Here is a 17,105-nt window from a genome sequence, read left to right on the forward strand (position 1 = left end):
ACGTCAAAAAGCGCAGAAATTGCAAAAATCATCAAAAAGCGCGGAAAAATTAGCAATCGCGATTTTCCCAGTGGGGATCCCTGGTTCAGCGGTACGCGCCCGGCCCGGCGCCCATGGCGCACCTCTCACCATAGCAATGCATAATGATTGAAATGGTGGGATTTGCTGACCGTTCAAAAATTCGTACGTACATGCATGCGGATATCGAAACATCGCATGCAAAACGTTGATATAAAAATCATTCGCCAGCTTTCTGAAAAGTTCTCCTGAGCCCGTGTAGTCTGCGAAACTACCTCACAAACTTCAGACGACAATTGTATTTCCTCGCGGGCAGTTTGGTCAGTAACTCCTTTTCAGTGGGTGCCATGGCGTCCGTAGAGCAGCTGACGCTTTTGAAAGCTTTCACTGAGTTGTTGAAGAATACACCAGACCTCTTGCACAAACCTGAGTTGAGTTTCTTCAGGGAATACTTAGAAAGGTGAGGGTACCACAGTTCTGTATGCACTACAAGTATTTAGCACAGCAAGATCTTGTAAACAGTTTATTATTCTTGGTTGCACTGCATGCTTCATTTTAAAAGGGCATGTGACGTCGGAGCATTTTGTGCGTATTTGGAGCACTTGCACCGTGTTTGTGTGGGCTATATTTATATTCGTCACCATCCCTGACTTGCTCGAATGGAAAACTAAAACTGCTGAGACTTCCTAAGAGAATGAAGTCATGTACTGATAATAGTGATACAGTATGCATATAGCTCATGAAAACATCAAATGAGGGTCGTGCATTCTGCCTCAGGCAAGTTGCTCCGCTTCCAAAAGGGAAATGGAATACACAATAATCCCCTCGTGAATCATGTACATGAACACAGTATTTCAGCTACCACATATACATATACACCCGGCCCCGCTCCAAACGAACGTACTTCGTGAAGTAAAATAAAATTGATCTGATTGAGCTTCAAAATCAGAATTTTGATAAATTAAATTGCACCGAAAAATGTGTACATTTGGAACATGCTTACAGTGGCGGTGCAGGCTTGATACGTAGTTTATTTATTATTTTTGGTCAACAGAGGTCGCGTTGGCCCTGAACCTCAGACGGATGACCAGTCATACATAGGCCGTTACAAGGCACTGTAAAGGAAATAGGCTGTATCGCAGTATGCAGGAGAGAGAGACAGAGAGAGAGAGAGAGAGAGAGAGAGAGAGAGAGAGAGAGAGGCAGAGAGAGAGAGAGAGAGAGAGAGACAGAGAGAGAGAATGGCAATAACAGAGTGTGCACCTGTGTGCCTGTATCTGCCGTGCTAGGGAAGGTGGGAGGGCATGTCTATAGGGCTACAGGCTAGAAAAATCGTTAAAGTAAATACGATGGCACTTTTGTTGAACAGTCCTATGCGCGCGCTTGTGTGTGTGTGCATGTGTGTGGTTTTTTTGAATTTTTCTATTTTCATTTCAACATGTATTTTGGTGCTGTGTACTGGTTTGTAGCTTAGGGGCTACTATTCCTGCGGAATCATCTGATGAACCAGCTGCAGAGGAGCAGAAAGAAACACCACCAAAGCCTGCACCAACCAAGAGTGCTCCGCCACCAAAGGTGCAGAAAAGAAGAAGAGTGAGCTTCACTCCTCTTCTTCACAAGATTTACACTTGTGTGTGTCATGACCTATTGTATACGACTAGTCTTCTAGCCATAGTGCTTCTTCAATGTTGGCACTCCACTTTGCAAGTGGCAATTGTAGTCAGTGTAGATACTGTTTATATCCTGAATTTGTTTTACTCCTTGATGAGAGGGCAGAATCTGGGGGTTTGAACAATGATACTGAAGGCAATAGCTTCAATACGACGATCACTAGGACCAGCTGCTTTGTCAGCTCCTCACTGTATCTAATGAACACGTACTTGGTAACACGTGCTGTAATCCTGCGTATATAACAACATGGTCTCAGAAACAACAACAAAAACATGCTGCTGTTGCCCCTTTTTCACTTGCTTTTTTCTCTCGGCTGTAAGTGCATGTTTGTATGTGCATTGACTGCACCATGTCAGTATGTATGTACAGGAAGCAGTACACTGTCATGCTCCATCAGGACCGCCGGAAGCAGTTTTTGATTGGTCCGGTAGTATCATTGCCTTTCATACAGTTTGTGTATGATATGGCGGGTACACATGACCTCCATGGTAGGAAACATGTGTTGGTGGGCGAAAAGTTGGTCTGGTAATAACCTGACCAACCGGAGCGGTTCCGGCGGGCCTGACCATGCACATTGGCCTCGAAACTACAACTCGGTGTGTGACTTTGTGAGCTTCATTCTTTTATAGTAACACTGAACACAATCATTGAATGGGAGGCAGTCTTATGTTTGAAAACAAGACCATGAAGGGATACTGCCGTTTTCCTATCTACTCAACTTGAAAGAGTATACCGGGTATGTGTGTGGTCATGATATCGTTACAAGACCAGCGTGTTGTGTGTGTGTGTGTGTGTGTGTGTGTGTGTGTGTGTGTGTGTGTGTGTGTGTGTGTGTGTGTGTGTGTGTGTGTGTGTGTGTGTGTGTGTGTGTGACAGGTGTATTGCTGTTGACTCCCTCCCTGAGTGGTGTGTTGACCTGGTCTACTGTAGGCTTACTGTGTACTGTGCATGCATATTCATTCTACTTGCACTTATGTTTGTGTGACTTTATTGTTTGGTCTCTTCTCTGACAATTCAGGAGGATTCTTCAGCTGAGAGTGACATCGAGGAGCCAGAAGAGTTAGGTAAGAGCTTGGTCACTTCCCTCATTTCTACTTTGGGGTTGTGTGTTTGCGTGCGTGTGCGTGTGTGTGTGTGTGTGTGTGTGTGGTAGTGTCATTATTCCAACGGAATTGACCTCGGAATGATGGTACATGTACATGTATTTTTTGTGCAGGGAGGGGGGCAAGTCACAGTGCAGGGAGGGGGGGGGGGGGGGCAAGTCACAGTGCAGGGAGGGGGGGGGGGGGGGGCAAGTCACAGTGCAGAGTGGTGGAGCAGAGTAGTGAAATCAATACCGTAGCGCCTAAGTCTGTTGGAATTTTCTGCTTTTTGTCTTGGTTGATTTATGATTGGTATAGTAATTGAGAAAGATGACGAGTGTGTGGAAGCAGATGAGGACGAGCCCCAGTCGATGGGTAATCCAGATATTGAGGTGAGACTACAACAGTCACTTGCCTGCAAGTTGTCCATGATGAACATTCTCAGAACTCTCTTCTCATGGCGTAGACGTTCTTGCTGTCAGGACCCTTGATTCTGTTGTCCTGGCAACCCTTCGAATAGTGGGATTTGACACTACTGTACAAGCAGAGAATTTAGTCGTGAATAATGTCGTCAACTTCGAAGAAGGGTAGAACATCCGGTCAACAATTGTGTACATTGACCATGCAAAGGGCAACAACTCTTCCCAGTGTTTCGACTCCATTTGCTGGCGTGTTCGGTGTACGTGCTCGCACAGTTATTTGATCAGGTGTGTGTGTGTGTCTCTCTCTCTCTCTCAGTCTCTCTCTCAGTCTCTCTCTCTCAGTCTCTCTCTCTCTCTCTCTCTCTCTCAGTCTCTCTCTTTCTCTCTCTCTCTCTCAGTCTCTCTCTCTCTCTCTCTCTCTCTCTCTCTCTCTCTCTCTCTCTCAGTCTCTCTCTCTCAGTCTCTCTCTCTCTCTCTCAGTCTCTCTCTCTCTCTCAGTCTCTCTCTCTCTCTCTCTCTCTCTCTCTCTCTCTCTCTCTCTCTCTCTCTCTCTCTCTCTCTCCCTCTGATTTAGCCACCCACACTAGTAGCAAGTATTACCTTCACCGGGGCAGGGGTAACTGCAGTTGGATCCCGGGACGAATACCCTGATGCAGTCAATCCTTTTTTCTGCACCCTGTACTCACCCACTAACTGAGGTGTGGTGAGCCTATAAGTGGGATCATTTCCAAGTCCACCCATAGTTTGGGGATTTCAGGGGTAATGGCCGTTGGGCGGTTCAATAGCCAATTGTGTCATCTTTCCAAGATTCCTGTTGAGTCTCTCTCCCCTCTCCCGGGGAGACCCACATGACCAATTTTGGCAGTGATCAACTACAAGTTTGTGTGTGTGTGTGTGTGTGTGTGCGTGCTTTCTTGGGTTGTGCTAGGTGACAGATGAAATGCGAGATGCTGCACAAGAGGCCAGGAGTCAAGCTATGGCCGCCATGTCCAATGGTAACGTGATTCGTAACTCTGTTCATGATTATAGTGATCCTATTTTGCCTTCTTCTCTTGGCAATTGAGGAGGTAATGCTGGAGTAGGAAAGATTAATCCCATTTTGAAGCTGATAAAATCTACAGTAGTTGCTTTTGTCAATGGCAGTGTGTGCGTGTACATGTACCTGCAGAATTGAGGGTGCAGAGGAAAGTAGGGGAGATCCCCTTTGTACATTAGCACCAGGTAAACTGTACATGTACTAGCCAACTTGACCTTTTCTTCTACAGTACCAGCATGCATGCACAGCTTTCGACACTGTCCAGCTTCTAAGTGCACAGCGCTCAGAATGGCTCACACCAACGGCTGGATATCTTCTCTCGTATCTTGGCCCAAACTGGTTGTAGAGAAAAGAGAGGAGTATGATTTGAGGGTGCTACTCACTGCTCCGTGTGCATTGTTTTGTGATGTGTGCAGGTGAATTCTCTGAAGCCATTGAGCACTTCACTGCTGCCATTGAGAAGAACCCCCAGTCAGCACCTCTATTTGCCAAGCGTGGCCAGTAAGCCAAGAACATTACTGTTTTGATGCGTATACATGTACTGTGTTTGTAAGCATTTCCATTGGGGAAAGAGGTGGGTCTGTCAGCTTGTTCATGTGTAATGTGCTGTTTGCTGACGCCCCCTCGTGCAGCCCAATGTTTGGAGTGTGTTTGTTTGTATAGTCGGCATGCTGAGTTGTGTAAGCTTATAAGGAATGTCATTGGGTAGTAGGGTACCCATGCCACCCGTCATTAGATCAGGTAGCAGGGTGGCAACTGCTCCTGAGAACCCGATCGGGTAGTTGGAGTACGGTGTTTTCGCAACGGTGCATGTAAACAGCACGGCTACGCGCTTGCTGTACACTTTTTATGTAGCGCAAGTGCACACTCACTGTACAAATTAATTAAAAAAATCCCAATAGGGTACCCGTGCTATCCGGATTGAAAAAACCCGAACCCGTTACCCGACCAAACCCCTACCCGTTGCAGCCCTAATTATTATTGCTCGGTAAAATGATCCGTCGACCCGTACTGCAGGGTAGTAGACTTTTGCCAAACTGCTGGGCACAAAGTTTGTGTTGTCACTAGACTCGTGGAATACCCGGCATGTGTGATTTGCTTCAGGTCAAGTCGGAGAATACTCTAGTTACAGACATTTAATGTATTCACCTTGTTTTGTTCCTTGTCTTTCTGCTCATTTTCAGAGCTTACGTCAAGCTGAGAAAGCCCAACGCTGCTATCCGGGACACCACTCGTGCCATTCAGCTGAATCCTGACTCAGCACAGCCGTACAAGTGGAGAGGTATTGCTTACCGGTAAGTACCGGTATCTCCTCAACTCACTCTTCAGGCTATGGTGTGTGCAGTCTACATAGAGTTGCCATTCACTTCTCGTCTGAGTGTGCAACTGCTTTTGTGCGATCTCTATCCAGTGCTACTTGAATTACAATGGTAGAACTTCACATCACATGCCTTGGTTCATTAGGTTACGCTGGCAAAGAGTGCAAAGCGATCACCAGAGAGTTGAACCCAAAGCAGGCTTGCACACAGCGCTGTAGCTATCATGCACAAGGTGGGTATAATGTGAAAAAAGAAGAATCAGAGGTTTACAAGTTATCCATTGTTTGTGTCCAACACTAACAGACTTGAGCAAGATACCGGTTTGTAAACCTTTGGTATATTGTTTACGGGTTTGTCATGTGATGTGAAGTTCTGCCATCCCAGGTGGCCCCATAGACTGGAGTTAGAGACGCTTGGGGTGATGTACTCTTGATGACATGCATTGACATGACGCCCAGTTTTTTTGTGTTACGATTACTTGCAGGAAACTTGGTGAATGGTTGAAAGCAGTTCAAGACTTGGATATGTCTAATAAGCTTGACTTTGATGAGGATGTTTACATCATGGCCAAAGAGCTGCGCCCAAAGGTATTACGTGATGCTGTAGTGTGCTGTATCTTCTTTCATTCTCTCTCTCACTCTGTGTGTGTGTGTCTCTCTCTCACTCACTCTCTCTCTCTCTCTCTCTCTCTCTCTCTCTCTCTCTCTCTCTCTCTCTCTCTCTCTCTCTCTCTCTCTCTCTCTCTCTCACACACACACACACACACACACACACACTCTCTCTCTCTCTTTCTCTCTCTCTTGCAGCAAGAATAGTCCTGGCTTTATGCACGAATTACGGTACATCCTTGTCAGTTGGGGATGTGTTATCACTAGAAGCAGCTGTATAATAATGCTGATACTGATTTTTATTTAATTTATGTACAGTTTATATCCAGCCCACTGATTATGGTGCAGAGCCACTCTGTTTTATGTGTGTCTATCAGCACTGCTTGTTGTACTGTTGTGCATTATCATACTACCTACACATTCGTTCCTCGTGTTGTATTCACGTCAGCTAGCTGACGTCTGATGCGCGTAGTCGCGTACACGGCTTTCATTCCTCATATTGTACTCACGTCTGATGCGCGCAGTCGCGTGCACTGCTTTCATTCCGCAGTTGTATTCACGTCTGATGCGCGTAGTCGCGTACACTGCTTTCGCGCGATCTTTTGATTTGAATGTTTTTGAATCTCCGCAACATTCCTTTGTACTGGAAGATGATTTCGATTAGAGTCAGAGTAAAACATTATAATACAGTCTTCTAAAACAACAAGTCGTGTGTTTTCCGGAGACATGTTCGAGTAAGAACAATTAATATATCTACTATCTAGCCAGATTCATGTTGCGCCCTAATGTTCGATATTGTATCACTGTTGTTGTTGTTTTTTGTTGTCGTCGTTGTTGTGTGTCTGTGCGTGTCTGTGTGCGGGTGTGTGTGTGTGTGTGTGTGTGTGTGCGCGCACGTGGGTGTATGTGCGTACGTGTGTGTATGTGTATGTATGTGTGTGGGTGTGTCTGTCTGTGTCTGTGTGTCCAGGTACTGAAGATCCAAGAGCGTCAACGTGAAATTTCCCGTATCCGCGAGGAGAAGGAAAGGAAAGCACGCATCCGCCGTGTGTAAGTGAAGCATTGTGGGGTTTCATACTCTGACATGTACAGTATGCGAAGGACATCTGTTTGTTATTCTTTGTAATCCATGGTGCCGTTGAGTGGGCTATATGACAATGGTGTCTGCTGGGTTTGTGTTGTATGGGAGAATGGAGATAAGATCGTTCCACTTCAGGCCATATTATTGTGTTCTATGGAATGGAACTATGTTTGCTTGTTGCAGGTGAATATAGAATATGGGAATTGGTCAAAACTCAAAACAATCCATTTTCCGGGTTTGCCAGGATTAAGTTTGTTGCGGTGATTTTTGCGCGAAAGTCTGTCTGGCTCTATCAGGAAGTACAATGTATGTCTAGCCCTGTTAGGATTGTCAGGGAGTACAATGTATGTCTAGCCCTGTTAGGATTGTCAGGGAGTACAATGTCTAGCCCTGTTAGGATTGCGCTTTGGCAAGGGTACTGTGAACACAGGTTTTACTGCGTAGTATCCTGATACTGTCGTTGGCATGGAAATCCGGTCGCACGTCTAGCGGCCCCAGGGCGTTGGCCGTGCAGCCGTGGATAAGCGGCACACACATGCATTTATGCGCTGCAGCGCGCTGGTCGCATCGGATCAACATGTGCACTGCACGCAGCGTTCTGTACGCGCTGAGGGCTCTGTCCCCGGTCAATCGACTGGATTTCCGTGTCTGCTACAGTACTACACACTGACGCACTGAGTACATAGGAGTACAGTCATTAGGAGTATTTCACTGTCCAATGGCAGAAGCCAATGCAAAGGAGGGGGCGTTAGCCAGCCATGGCAAGAGAAGAAAAAAAAAGAATGAATGAAGGAAAGAAGATGATAATCGGAAGAAAAGAATGCATCAGCGGGGTGAAATGTATCACTATGTTGACCATGGTGGAGTCATGTATCCTGATACTACGCACTGAGTACAAAGGAATACAGTTATGTATCCTGATACTACGCAGAGACTACGTAGGAACGGTGTTTTCTCGCCATACCGGAGCTTCTGCTTTTCCGTTGACTTGACACTTGGCAAACAAACACCATTCCTATGAAATCATCGCCGAAGTCGCTACCACTATCTCGTGCTGAGTACATGTACAATGTATTTTATTGGGCTTGCGTGCAATCATTTGTTCGATAATTTCTCTCTCTTCCCCGTATCTGTGTTGTGACCGCCACAGGAAGAAGGCACAAGCAGCACAGGAGAAGGCACGCAAGGTTTGTCTTATACCCGGCTCTCATGGCAACCCTTGTATAGCAACTTAATTAGCAAGTCTACTGAAGTACTATGAAATTCGGCTTCGTCTTGAGCATATAGCTGTGATGATTTATAGCCAACTCACGTTGCTTTTCTTTTTCTTCTTTCCTTTGCTTCTGGTACTTTTCATCAGGAGGAAGAGGAACGTGCTGGTCGATTTTCAGGTGCCGGTGGCTTTCCAGGTGGTTTTCCTGGAGGCTTTCCAGGTGGCTTCCCTGGTGCAGGCGGTTTCCCCGGTGCTGGAGGCTTCCCTGGAGCTGGAGGTTTTCCTGGTGCTGGAGGCTTCCCTGGAGCTGGGGCTGGAGGCTTCCCTGGAGCTGGGGCTGGGGGCTTCCCTGGTGCTGGTGCTGGGGGCTTCCCTGGTGCAGGGGCTGGCGAACCAGACCTCTCTGCTCTATTTAGCGATCCCGAAATCATGGCAGCATTCCAGGTAAGAGCCACCATCATTATAATGTATGTTTAAACATATCAAACACATTCATCCACGCAAACCATATTCAGGCAAGGAGACAATTTGCTTACTTTCGCAGCAAACTGTTTTGTTCTCTGCTCATCTAGGCATACATGCACCTGGGTATAACTGTAAATTCAGAAAACAGAAGACTATAGAGGCAAATTTGTATTATTAATACCGCATAGAGGCAAAGCTCCTAGCAATTAGAAATTGGTAACAATCTTGCAATGGTAAGTGAAGAAAATGAGAGAATGCTTTCCATGGTGGTTTGATTTCTGTTTTGTTATTTTCACCATCATCACTATGCTCAGCTCCTTTTTTTTAAATCTATCTATTTTCTTCACCTGGTACGAGTTTCCTCGGAGACGAGAATGCGATAATACTGAGTGTGTCCTTTTCAGTGTTATCCTCGTATAAAGAGTGTTTATAAGAAGGAAAAATCACCAAAGAGCTACAAGTTACGCTATAATTAACCACTAACACCACCGGGTTACTTTACAATCAGCTCGTGCGATAACATGGCACGACCTGACCAACGGTACTGACGTTCTACACCTAATATTATAGCGTAACTTGTAGCTCTTTGGTTCTTTTTCTTCTTATAAATTAATCCTTGGCAATAGATGGGTAAATCTAGAATCTACTCTCACCAGCCAATGAATGACACAACTGGACTACTAGTATTATAGTGCTGCTCAATGAAATCCAATCACGCAGGTCCAGTACACGCAGGTCCAGTACACGCAGGACGTTGTGGAGCCGCAGACCTGCGAACACTGGGCTGTGCACTGGTGCAGGGCGCTGTGCAACCCCAGATCTGCTAACTGGATTGACGAACCTCACTGTTTCCTAGTAACTCCCAACATACACACTTATTGCATGCAAGATATCGTGACTCTAGATAGGTCAGAAAGGTGTGTTGTAGACATACCCGGATAAGGGGTACCACTGTACTGCATATACATACACCATGCACTGTGGGAGAGACATGTTTTCAGCCAATCTTGTTTTCACTTGCTGCCTTGTTTCGAATATTGAAGACCTTCTGCTGTTGTCTTGTGCATGCGTGTGTGTGCGTCCGTGTGTTTGTGTTTTCACACAAAGGATCCTGAAGTAATGGCTGCTTTTCAAGCTGTGAGCCAAGACCCAAGTAAGATTTCCATGTATGAGGGTAACCCAAAGGTCAAGCGTGTCATTGAGAAGCTAAGGACGAAGTTTGGCGGTGCAATGCCCGGAGGAATGCCTGGTGGAATGCCACCTACTGGAGAAGAACCCATGGATGATGATGGCCCAACAACAGATGCCAGCAGTGAGCCGAATACTGCTCAAATGCCGGCGTCTAATGATGATCTGGACTGAGTTAACTTAGTGAGTACATGTATATTGGAGCTATCCTTAGCTCTGTGTTGGTGTTGTTTATGCAACACACTCTGGAGGTTGCTGCTCTATACTCTGCGCCGCAAAATCTTCTCATCATTTCTTCTGCCCTGTGCACTGTGGTAGTACATGCCGATGTGCAGCAGCTTCTCCTGAGAGCACTGCCACCACTGCCGCACTGTCAAGCCAAGCGGATTTGGCCTTTGTGGCTCTACTCAAGGTTGTTTTTACCCTTTCACTATTCTCCATACAGTAGTAGCTCACCCCTGCTGCTGCTGCTTCTGCTGCTGCTTCTGCTGCTGCTGAATTTTCTACTCAGCTTTATGTTGCTTCGTTTCAACTTGTTTTCTGCTTGATATTTTTTGATACCGTGACATTTTGTTCGGTAGCAGAACTGCTATTTCTCTTCTTTTCAGATTCCTATTGTACACCGTTACGAACAGAAAAGACACATGAAGCTGGCTTTCGAAATTTTATAGAATTGTTTGATTGACACCACGAAATCCATGTATGCCTAACATGGAAGAGTAGCTAGCTGAGCAACAGGCATTTTTGAATTCAAGCGGGCTTTGAAGCACAAACCTTACAAGCGCACACAGTACACACAGTGCACACAGCGCACACAGTACATGTACTCGCAAACTGGTTCTAACTAAACAAAGAAAGGGTCTTCCGGTACATTGCTGACCAGGGAGTTGAATGGGGTGTATAGAACTCCCTGTTGCGGACACGCATTCCCTATGTTGTAATTTAATGATCAATAATACTGCCTGTAACCATGATAACAGTCACTAGTTAGTTAGTTAGTTAGTTGATTGTTACAAGTAGGGAATAAGGGAGTCAACCAGTGGTATCAAGAGTACATGTGCTCTGTTGGTAGTCAGTATAAATGTTTCGGCCGTACAAAAGTTACTAGACTAGTCACACCACGCGCAGTGTACGACACATCTGCTCTGCCCGTATACAGGACCACATAGCCAGTCATGGCAGTGGACGAAGGGCAGAAGGTGTGTGCGTGTGTGTGTGTGTGTGTGTGTGTGTGTACCAGAAGACAGAGCTGAGTGGAAGCAGGTGTGTGCTCTAGGTAGCAGCGGACACAGCGGTAGCAGAGGCTGAGTTTCCCTCCGACCCCACGGACGCACCATTTGTATGTGGTTGAACGTAGTGGCGACTTTGAAGTAACATTCCCATTCAGAGTCTGCAAGGCTTTATTCTGCTATCCGTCCACCTGTACTCGGTGGACATTCTTCCAAAGGTAGCTGCTGGATCCGTAGCAAAACCGTAGAACTATATAGAAAGTTTAAAAGTGTATGAATAAAGTTGAAAGGCTGTTGTTACTGAGCTGTGCCGCCGTATTGGTCTCCGTACACTGAACCAGCCTTACTAATCAACCATTCTACCTGGAAGACAAGTATTGGCAGCGGCTAGCAGGGACTGTACAAGCATGGTCAACGGTACCAGCGGGTCACGCGGTACTTCCTCTATTCCAGTGTCTAAACCTGTGTTTCCCTCACTACACTCACTGTGCATCATGAGTGTCTCAACCTGCATTTCAGTATCACCACTTTATTACTGCAATACCAGTACGAGCAGTACTATGCTGTGCAAGAAACAGTTCATACTTTTCCTTCTCCACCATTACCATTCCTGATGTTGCCGGTATCGAAATGTCTGTGTTCACACCTGGAGAGAAGCATAAGATACAGAAGCCATGCACTGTATCAGTTTGTCAGCTGTCAACTTGTCGTCCAGAACCTCTCAGATCTCAGTGCATGCTCAATAAGCTGAAACAGGGGCCGTGGGGAGTGTATAGTGCACAAACATCAGGGCTGGAGAGTGCAGATTAGCTGGGTCTATATTGTAATATCCTGTTTAGAATTCACCATCGTGCCCGCACACAGTATCAGCAGGTGATGGCCGGCCTAGTTTTGACAAGATGTCTTGCAGGATGTCAAAGTCCACGCGCGCGTGTACTCTCTAAAAGTGAATATCATCATGGGCCGTGTGTCATAGGCTGCTGCAATTCAATGTCTTGATTTATTTGACGTACATGCAAAACACTTAAAGAATACTCAGATGGGATATTTAATATTTTAAATCCACGGTGGGTTCAAAACATCAGTACCAGGCATTTAGCTGTCCCCGGGGAAAATCGCGGGAAAAATCGCAAAAAACGCGGGAAAAAACGCGGCATAAATATGGCATAATTTGCTGTGAATTTGCGGTAAATATGCGGTGAATATTATTGATATGCGGCGAATTTGCAGTTAATATGAGGCAATTTTCAGTGAGTATGTAGTGAAATCAATCAGTTACAAGTCTCTGGTGTAAGCACTCGTCATATTTGAGTAAAAAGCCGCCACGATGAGACGTTGCTGACCGAACAGTGCACTGTGTGTACGTGTAGTGCAACAAAAAAACTCAAAAAACGCGGGGAAAATCGCGGAAAACGCGGTCTTTTAAAAAATCGCAAAAAACGCGGAAAAAAACGCGGCCACGGAATCGCGATTTTCCCCGGGGACAAATTTAGGGCATGTTCGATTGGTAGGATCGGGATCTCGATCCACCGGATCCACTGGATTCGCACCCTTTCGATTGGTCGAATCCGGATCCGGATCCTTCGGATTTGGATCCAGTCAACCCACCTCGGGGAACAGGGTTGACCGGATCCAAATGTGACCTTTGTGCGTATATGGCGGGTAAAAATCGTTTTTGTACACATTGTGGTACGCACACGTGGATCGAGCGAGATAGAGCTTGTTGACTTTTTGTACAACTGGCGCGGTGAGTACGACTTTTTATTACTTCGTCAACATGCCGGCAACAGTCAAGGCCCAAAAAAGTGTCCAGTTGACTCTGAAGGATCCGACGGATCTGAGATCTGGATCCCGATCTTTACCAATCGAACATGCCCTTAGAGACCCTGTTCATGGGCGCTACTTTGAGGGTTGTTTCAACCTCTGCGGCACGGCAGAGATGTATCAGCAACGGCAGAGGAAACTTCAACGATGAGACGCCCCCAGGCTCAGTGGCTCATGCTCCCAAGTTGTCAGGAGTTGTCTCAAAAAGAGTCAAAAGCCAGCAATCAGTCTACCTTCATGCAGCCTACCACTTTCACGGCACAGCACCATTATGCACTGTATTCATACACCATTATGCACTGTATTCATACACCATTATGCACTGTATTCATACAGAACAACAAGGACGATCAAGGCTTCTTTGCTGCTACTTCAAGTTTCATGCTCTTGCAATCATCAGGCGACAACATGAAACATGAAGTAGCAGCAAACAAGCCTTGTTTGTCCTTGTTGTTCTGTATTATATTCTGCTATACGTGAAACGTACAGAAATCAAGTAGAGAGCAGGTGTCTGGGTTAGAGTCTACGGCTTCGCGTGTTTTGGCTCCAGATTTCTACGCGGAGATGAGGTTCTCTACGTTGTGGCACACGCAGAGAAAATGCGTACGGATTTGCTGGGTATCGATCAGCTGCATGCAGAAAACTGCCAAATATGGAAGGGGAAATTCCCAGTACACATTCCACGTGACTTCTCTACGTGAAGCGTAGAGCAGAACAGGATTTCTTTACGTTACGGGAATGCGAAGAGAGTTCGCGTGATTCTTTGCGTTGCGTTCCCGAAACGTAGAGCAGAACCTCCCTACTGCTGTTCTGTGTGTGTGCTGGTGTATGCGTGCGTGTGGGTGCGTGCGCGTGTGTGCGCGTGCACGTCTGAAACGAGTTTGTAGATGTAGTAGTAGTAGTAGTAGTAGTATTTTGATATACATTATGTACTCACCGACTTCGGCAGTCATAGCTTCTTGCACTGGTCCAAGCACCGTTAATGTGGTCGAGTGTCGCGGCGCTACTTCTGGCACAGTGCTGCGGCGGTGACCATGGTGACCGGCACTAGCACTAACAGTCTGCTGTTGATCCCGCCAACCGGACCGCTGCTTGAGCGGGTTCTCGCCGCCGTTGTAAAGATAGTTGTGATCGTGACGTACGGCCGCTTTCCTGCTGCGGGCCTCTAACCTGGCCTCCTCTTCTGTCGCAACCTTGTCCATGGTTTCAGGCGAATCTTGTGATAATTCGAGTAAGGGCAGCGCTGCCTCACTAGTAGCTGCAGTACTTGTTTTAGCCGCTGTTGTTCTCTGTTTCTTGGCCAATGAGGAGCGAGTACAGGACTTGGCCCTATGCATGGCGCGCTGCGACCGCGGTTTTCGAGGATGATCCGATGCGTTGAGTTTTTGATTCGGAATGTAATCCTCGTTTGCAGGATCCGTGGATGGTCGGCCAGAGCTGAAGTGATCGCCACAAACTCGATCACCAGACTTTGGTGCCCATGGCTCACCATTAGCCAGCTTACTTCGGTCCAGGGCTTTGATCCATAACTGTCGCCTCGCCAATGTCATGTTGGTCGGTATTCTGAAGAATCCTTTCCCACACTGTTTCGACTGCCGACTCCCGCACCCGGTCACGGAGCATGTTGTGACGGCTGTGCCAAGCAGCATCACCATCAAATCCATCCTCGGACTCGGAGCCTAGATCAGATAGGAAGGATAAGGCTGAGACGTGAGAGAGACAACAACGCGGCTAGGCTAGGCTAGGCTAGCTTCAGTCTAGTCGTAGCCTGTGCACGCTCGCTAGCCAGACGCTGCAGCAGTACGGCAGGACTCAGCACGAGGTAGTACAGAAACTGTCAAGATCCCCGCAGTTTGTCTTCGACAGGACAAGCGGTGAACATCACCTTCAGCTTTTGACAGAAAATGGAGAACGCAACACTACTCACTAGCACTGAATGCAAGGACAGAGAGAGAACATCCGGAGAAGCGCGCTGCAAGAAAATGCGCTTATTTTTTTTGCCTTGACCCCACTCGATCGACTCCCTGTGGTGGTAGTCTAGCCTGGTTGATACATCTACACTACATCTACAACCCAGTGCAGTCCAGTAGTCTGTACGTGTAAGCGCAGACCCCCCCCCCCCCCCCATCCGAGATTTTGCGCTGGAAAACTGTGGAAGGCTTAGTGACGTAACTCTGTAGTCCCGAGAAGTCTACACGTAGATCGATCTACATGATTGTACTGATGTACATGAAGCGAAGGCTAGTTTGTGTGTTTCTGAACATTCAAGCGATGCCAACGCGAATCCCGCGAATTATTATTATTATTATTACATGATTGTAGCCTAGTACAGAACTGACCTCTGTACATCAGTACATAGGCCCCTACTAGCCCTAGGCTAGGGCCCGGCCAAGGCAAGGCCAGGGGCTAGGGGTAGGGCCCTGTAGCCTAGGTAGAGCTAGCTAGACTCAGCTAGAGCTAGAAAAGGCTCGGTGATGATCAGGGAGTTGTCTACAACTCCCTGGTGATGATGTAGCGCAAGCAGTTAGCACTAGGGCCGGGGTGTGCGGATAATGTTCGAAAAGGTGGCAGATTCTGCTCGAAAAGCAGTGAAATTGGCAGAACCATACAAACCTTATGGCGGGCAATTCCTCGAATTCTGCTCCATTTCTTTATCCACATACCAAACATGTATGAAACTTACCAGAAAAAGTACCGAATTCTGCCAATTTTTCTGCAGGCATTATCCGCAAAGGCCTAGTTATAACGTTAGCACCTCACGCACCCCCCCCCCCCCCCCCCCCCCAGTCACCGGCGGTTTTGCTCTTTCCCTACTAGTACTGTAGTTGTAGCATATCCCTACAGGCTACACTCATAATAGTCATATCAGGCTACATGCTACAGTACAGCCTCCTACATACAATCATGTAGATCTACACTTGACTGTACGGAGTACTCCAATCTCCATAGTCGATCTGCACTACTATTGTATTGTATTGTATTTATTTAAAAGGATTCTCCAAAAGCAAATGGATGCTTATCACGGAAGTCTCCCACATAAATATCGCAAGAAAAATGGGGAAATGGGGGAGAGGAGAGTGGAAGATGAAGCATGGGAAGAAGGGAAACAAGTACCTAAATATCGAGGTATAAAAGCAGGAAAGAAATCGACGAGGGAAGAAATCACCTCTGCAGTTAAAGGGGAAGTTAAGGCAAAAATTAAAATTTCACCAGTTGTAGTCTTCGGGGTGCTGAGTCGAATGGTCTTGGTCCGAGAAAGCTGAGATGCTCCCTTCCTACTTGAATCCCAATCGAACTCGCGCACTTCCATCGAAACTGGGTGACTGCGCCCTACTAGATGGGGATTTGTATGCAAAATCTCACTAAAAGCGCCATTTCGTTCTTATAAAAGCACGGATGACCGCGATTGGCCCATATGTTGTAGTCTTTTGGACGCTGAGTCGACTGGTTTTGGTCCGAAAAGGCTGCGATGCAGCGTTCCTCCTTTATTCCCAATCGAACAGGGTTGAACAAGCGGTCACGTGCTCCTGGGTGCCCAAATCACCTGGTCACCACGCCAGCAGGGTACAACTTTGACACCAAGGTTCAACTCGAGTGACAGGACTGCACCCAAAAAAGGTCAAACACGCTAGTAAGTTGTACCCTGCAGGCACGGTGACCAGGTGACTGGTGTACGCAGGAGCACGTGACCCCTTGTTCAACCATGTTCGATTGGGAATAAAGGAGGAACTCTGCATCGCAGCCTTTTCGGACCAAAACCAATCGACTCAGCGTCCAAAAGACTACAACATATGGGCCAATCGCGGTCATCCATACTTTTATAAAAAGGCGACGAGGAGACAACAACTTTATTAATGCGATCAATAGTATAAGCGAAGCGGACATTACAAAATGATGAATGAGAATACATGTATCTAAAATGGTTGTTCCTAATCGATTTTCTTGAGAC

At 46.7% G+C, this 17,105-nt stretch overlaps 2 protein-coding genes across 3 annotated transcripts; one reads left to right on the top strand and one right to left on the bottom strand.

The window, feature by feature from the left end:
• The first annotated feature begins 226 nt into the window (after positions 1-226).
• LOC135806628 (uncharacterized) lies at positions 227-10,766 on the top strand. 2 transcript variants are annotated; one of them, XM_065320852.1, is made up of 12 exons: positions 227-478; positions 1,488-1,611; positions 2,708-2,753; positions 3,090-3,163; positions 4,122-4,188; positions 4,646-4,730; positions 5,414-5,524; positions 6,033-6,135; positions 7,127-7,206; positions 8,388-8,424; positions 8,598-8,894; positions 10,023-10,766. In XM_065320852.1, the coding sequence occupies exons 1-12, from the start codon at positions 366-368 to the stop codon at positions 10,275-10,277; spliced, it is 1,392 nt and encodes a 463-aa protein (XP_065176924.1). In that variant the 5' UTR covers positions 227-365; the 3' UTR covers positions 10,278-10,766. The 2 variants fall into 2 exon arrangements, with proteins under 2 accessions (XP_065176924.1, XP_065176925.1); XM_065320853.1 differs by having other exon boundaries at positions 228-478; positions 1,488-1,593.
• Positions 10,767-10,864: 98 nt separating this feature from the next.
• Positions 10,865-15,138, bottom strand: LOC135806633 (THAP domain-containing protein 11-like). Its single transcript, XM_065320857.1, has 2 exons — positions 14,094-15,138; positions 10,865-11,978 (listed from the first exon to the last, which is right to left on the bottom strand). The coding sequence occupies exons 1-2, from the start codon at positions 14,818-14,820 to the stop codon at positions 11,854-11,856; spliced, it is 852 nt and encodes a 283-aa protein (XP_065176929.1). The 5' UTR covers positions 14,821-15,138; the 3' UTR covers positions 10,865-11,853.
• Positions 15,139-17,105: the final 1,967 nt, after the last annotated feature.

This window comes from Sycon ciliatum, chromosome 1 (genome assembly GCF_964019385.1).
Source record: "Sycon ciliatum chromosome 1, ocSycCili1.1, whole genome shotgun sequence".
NCBI classification, from domain to species: domain Eukaryota; kingdom Metazoa; phylum Porifera; class Calcarea; order Leucosolenida; family Sycettidae; genus Sycon; species Sycon ciliatum.

Excerpts from the sequence above, each read along its gene's own strand:
- LOC135806628 (XM_065320852.1), top strand. The coding sequence starts at position 366 with ATGGCGTCCGTAGAGCAGCTGACGCTTTTGAAAGCTTTCACTGAGTTG. Across the intron at positions 479-1,487 it reads TTCAGGGAATACTTAGAAAG|CTTAGGGGCTACTATTCCTG; the intron begins GTGAGGGTACCA and ends ACTGGTTTGTAG. Across the intron at positions 1,612-2,707 it reads AGGTGCAGAAAAGAAGAAGA|GAGGATTCTTCAGCTGAGAG; the intron begins GTGAGCTTCACT and ends CTGACAATTCAG.
- LOC135806633 (XM_065320857.1), bottom strand. The coding sequence starts at position 14,820 with ATGGATTTGATGGTGATGCTGCTTGGCACAGCCGTCACAACATGCTCC. Across the intron at positions 11,979-14,093 it reads AGCTATGACTGCCGAAGTCG|GTGTGAACACAGACATTTCG; the intron begins GTGAGTACATAA and ends GCTTCTCTCCAG.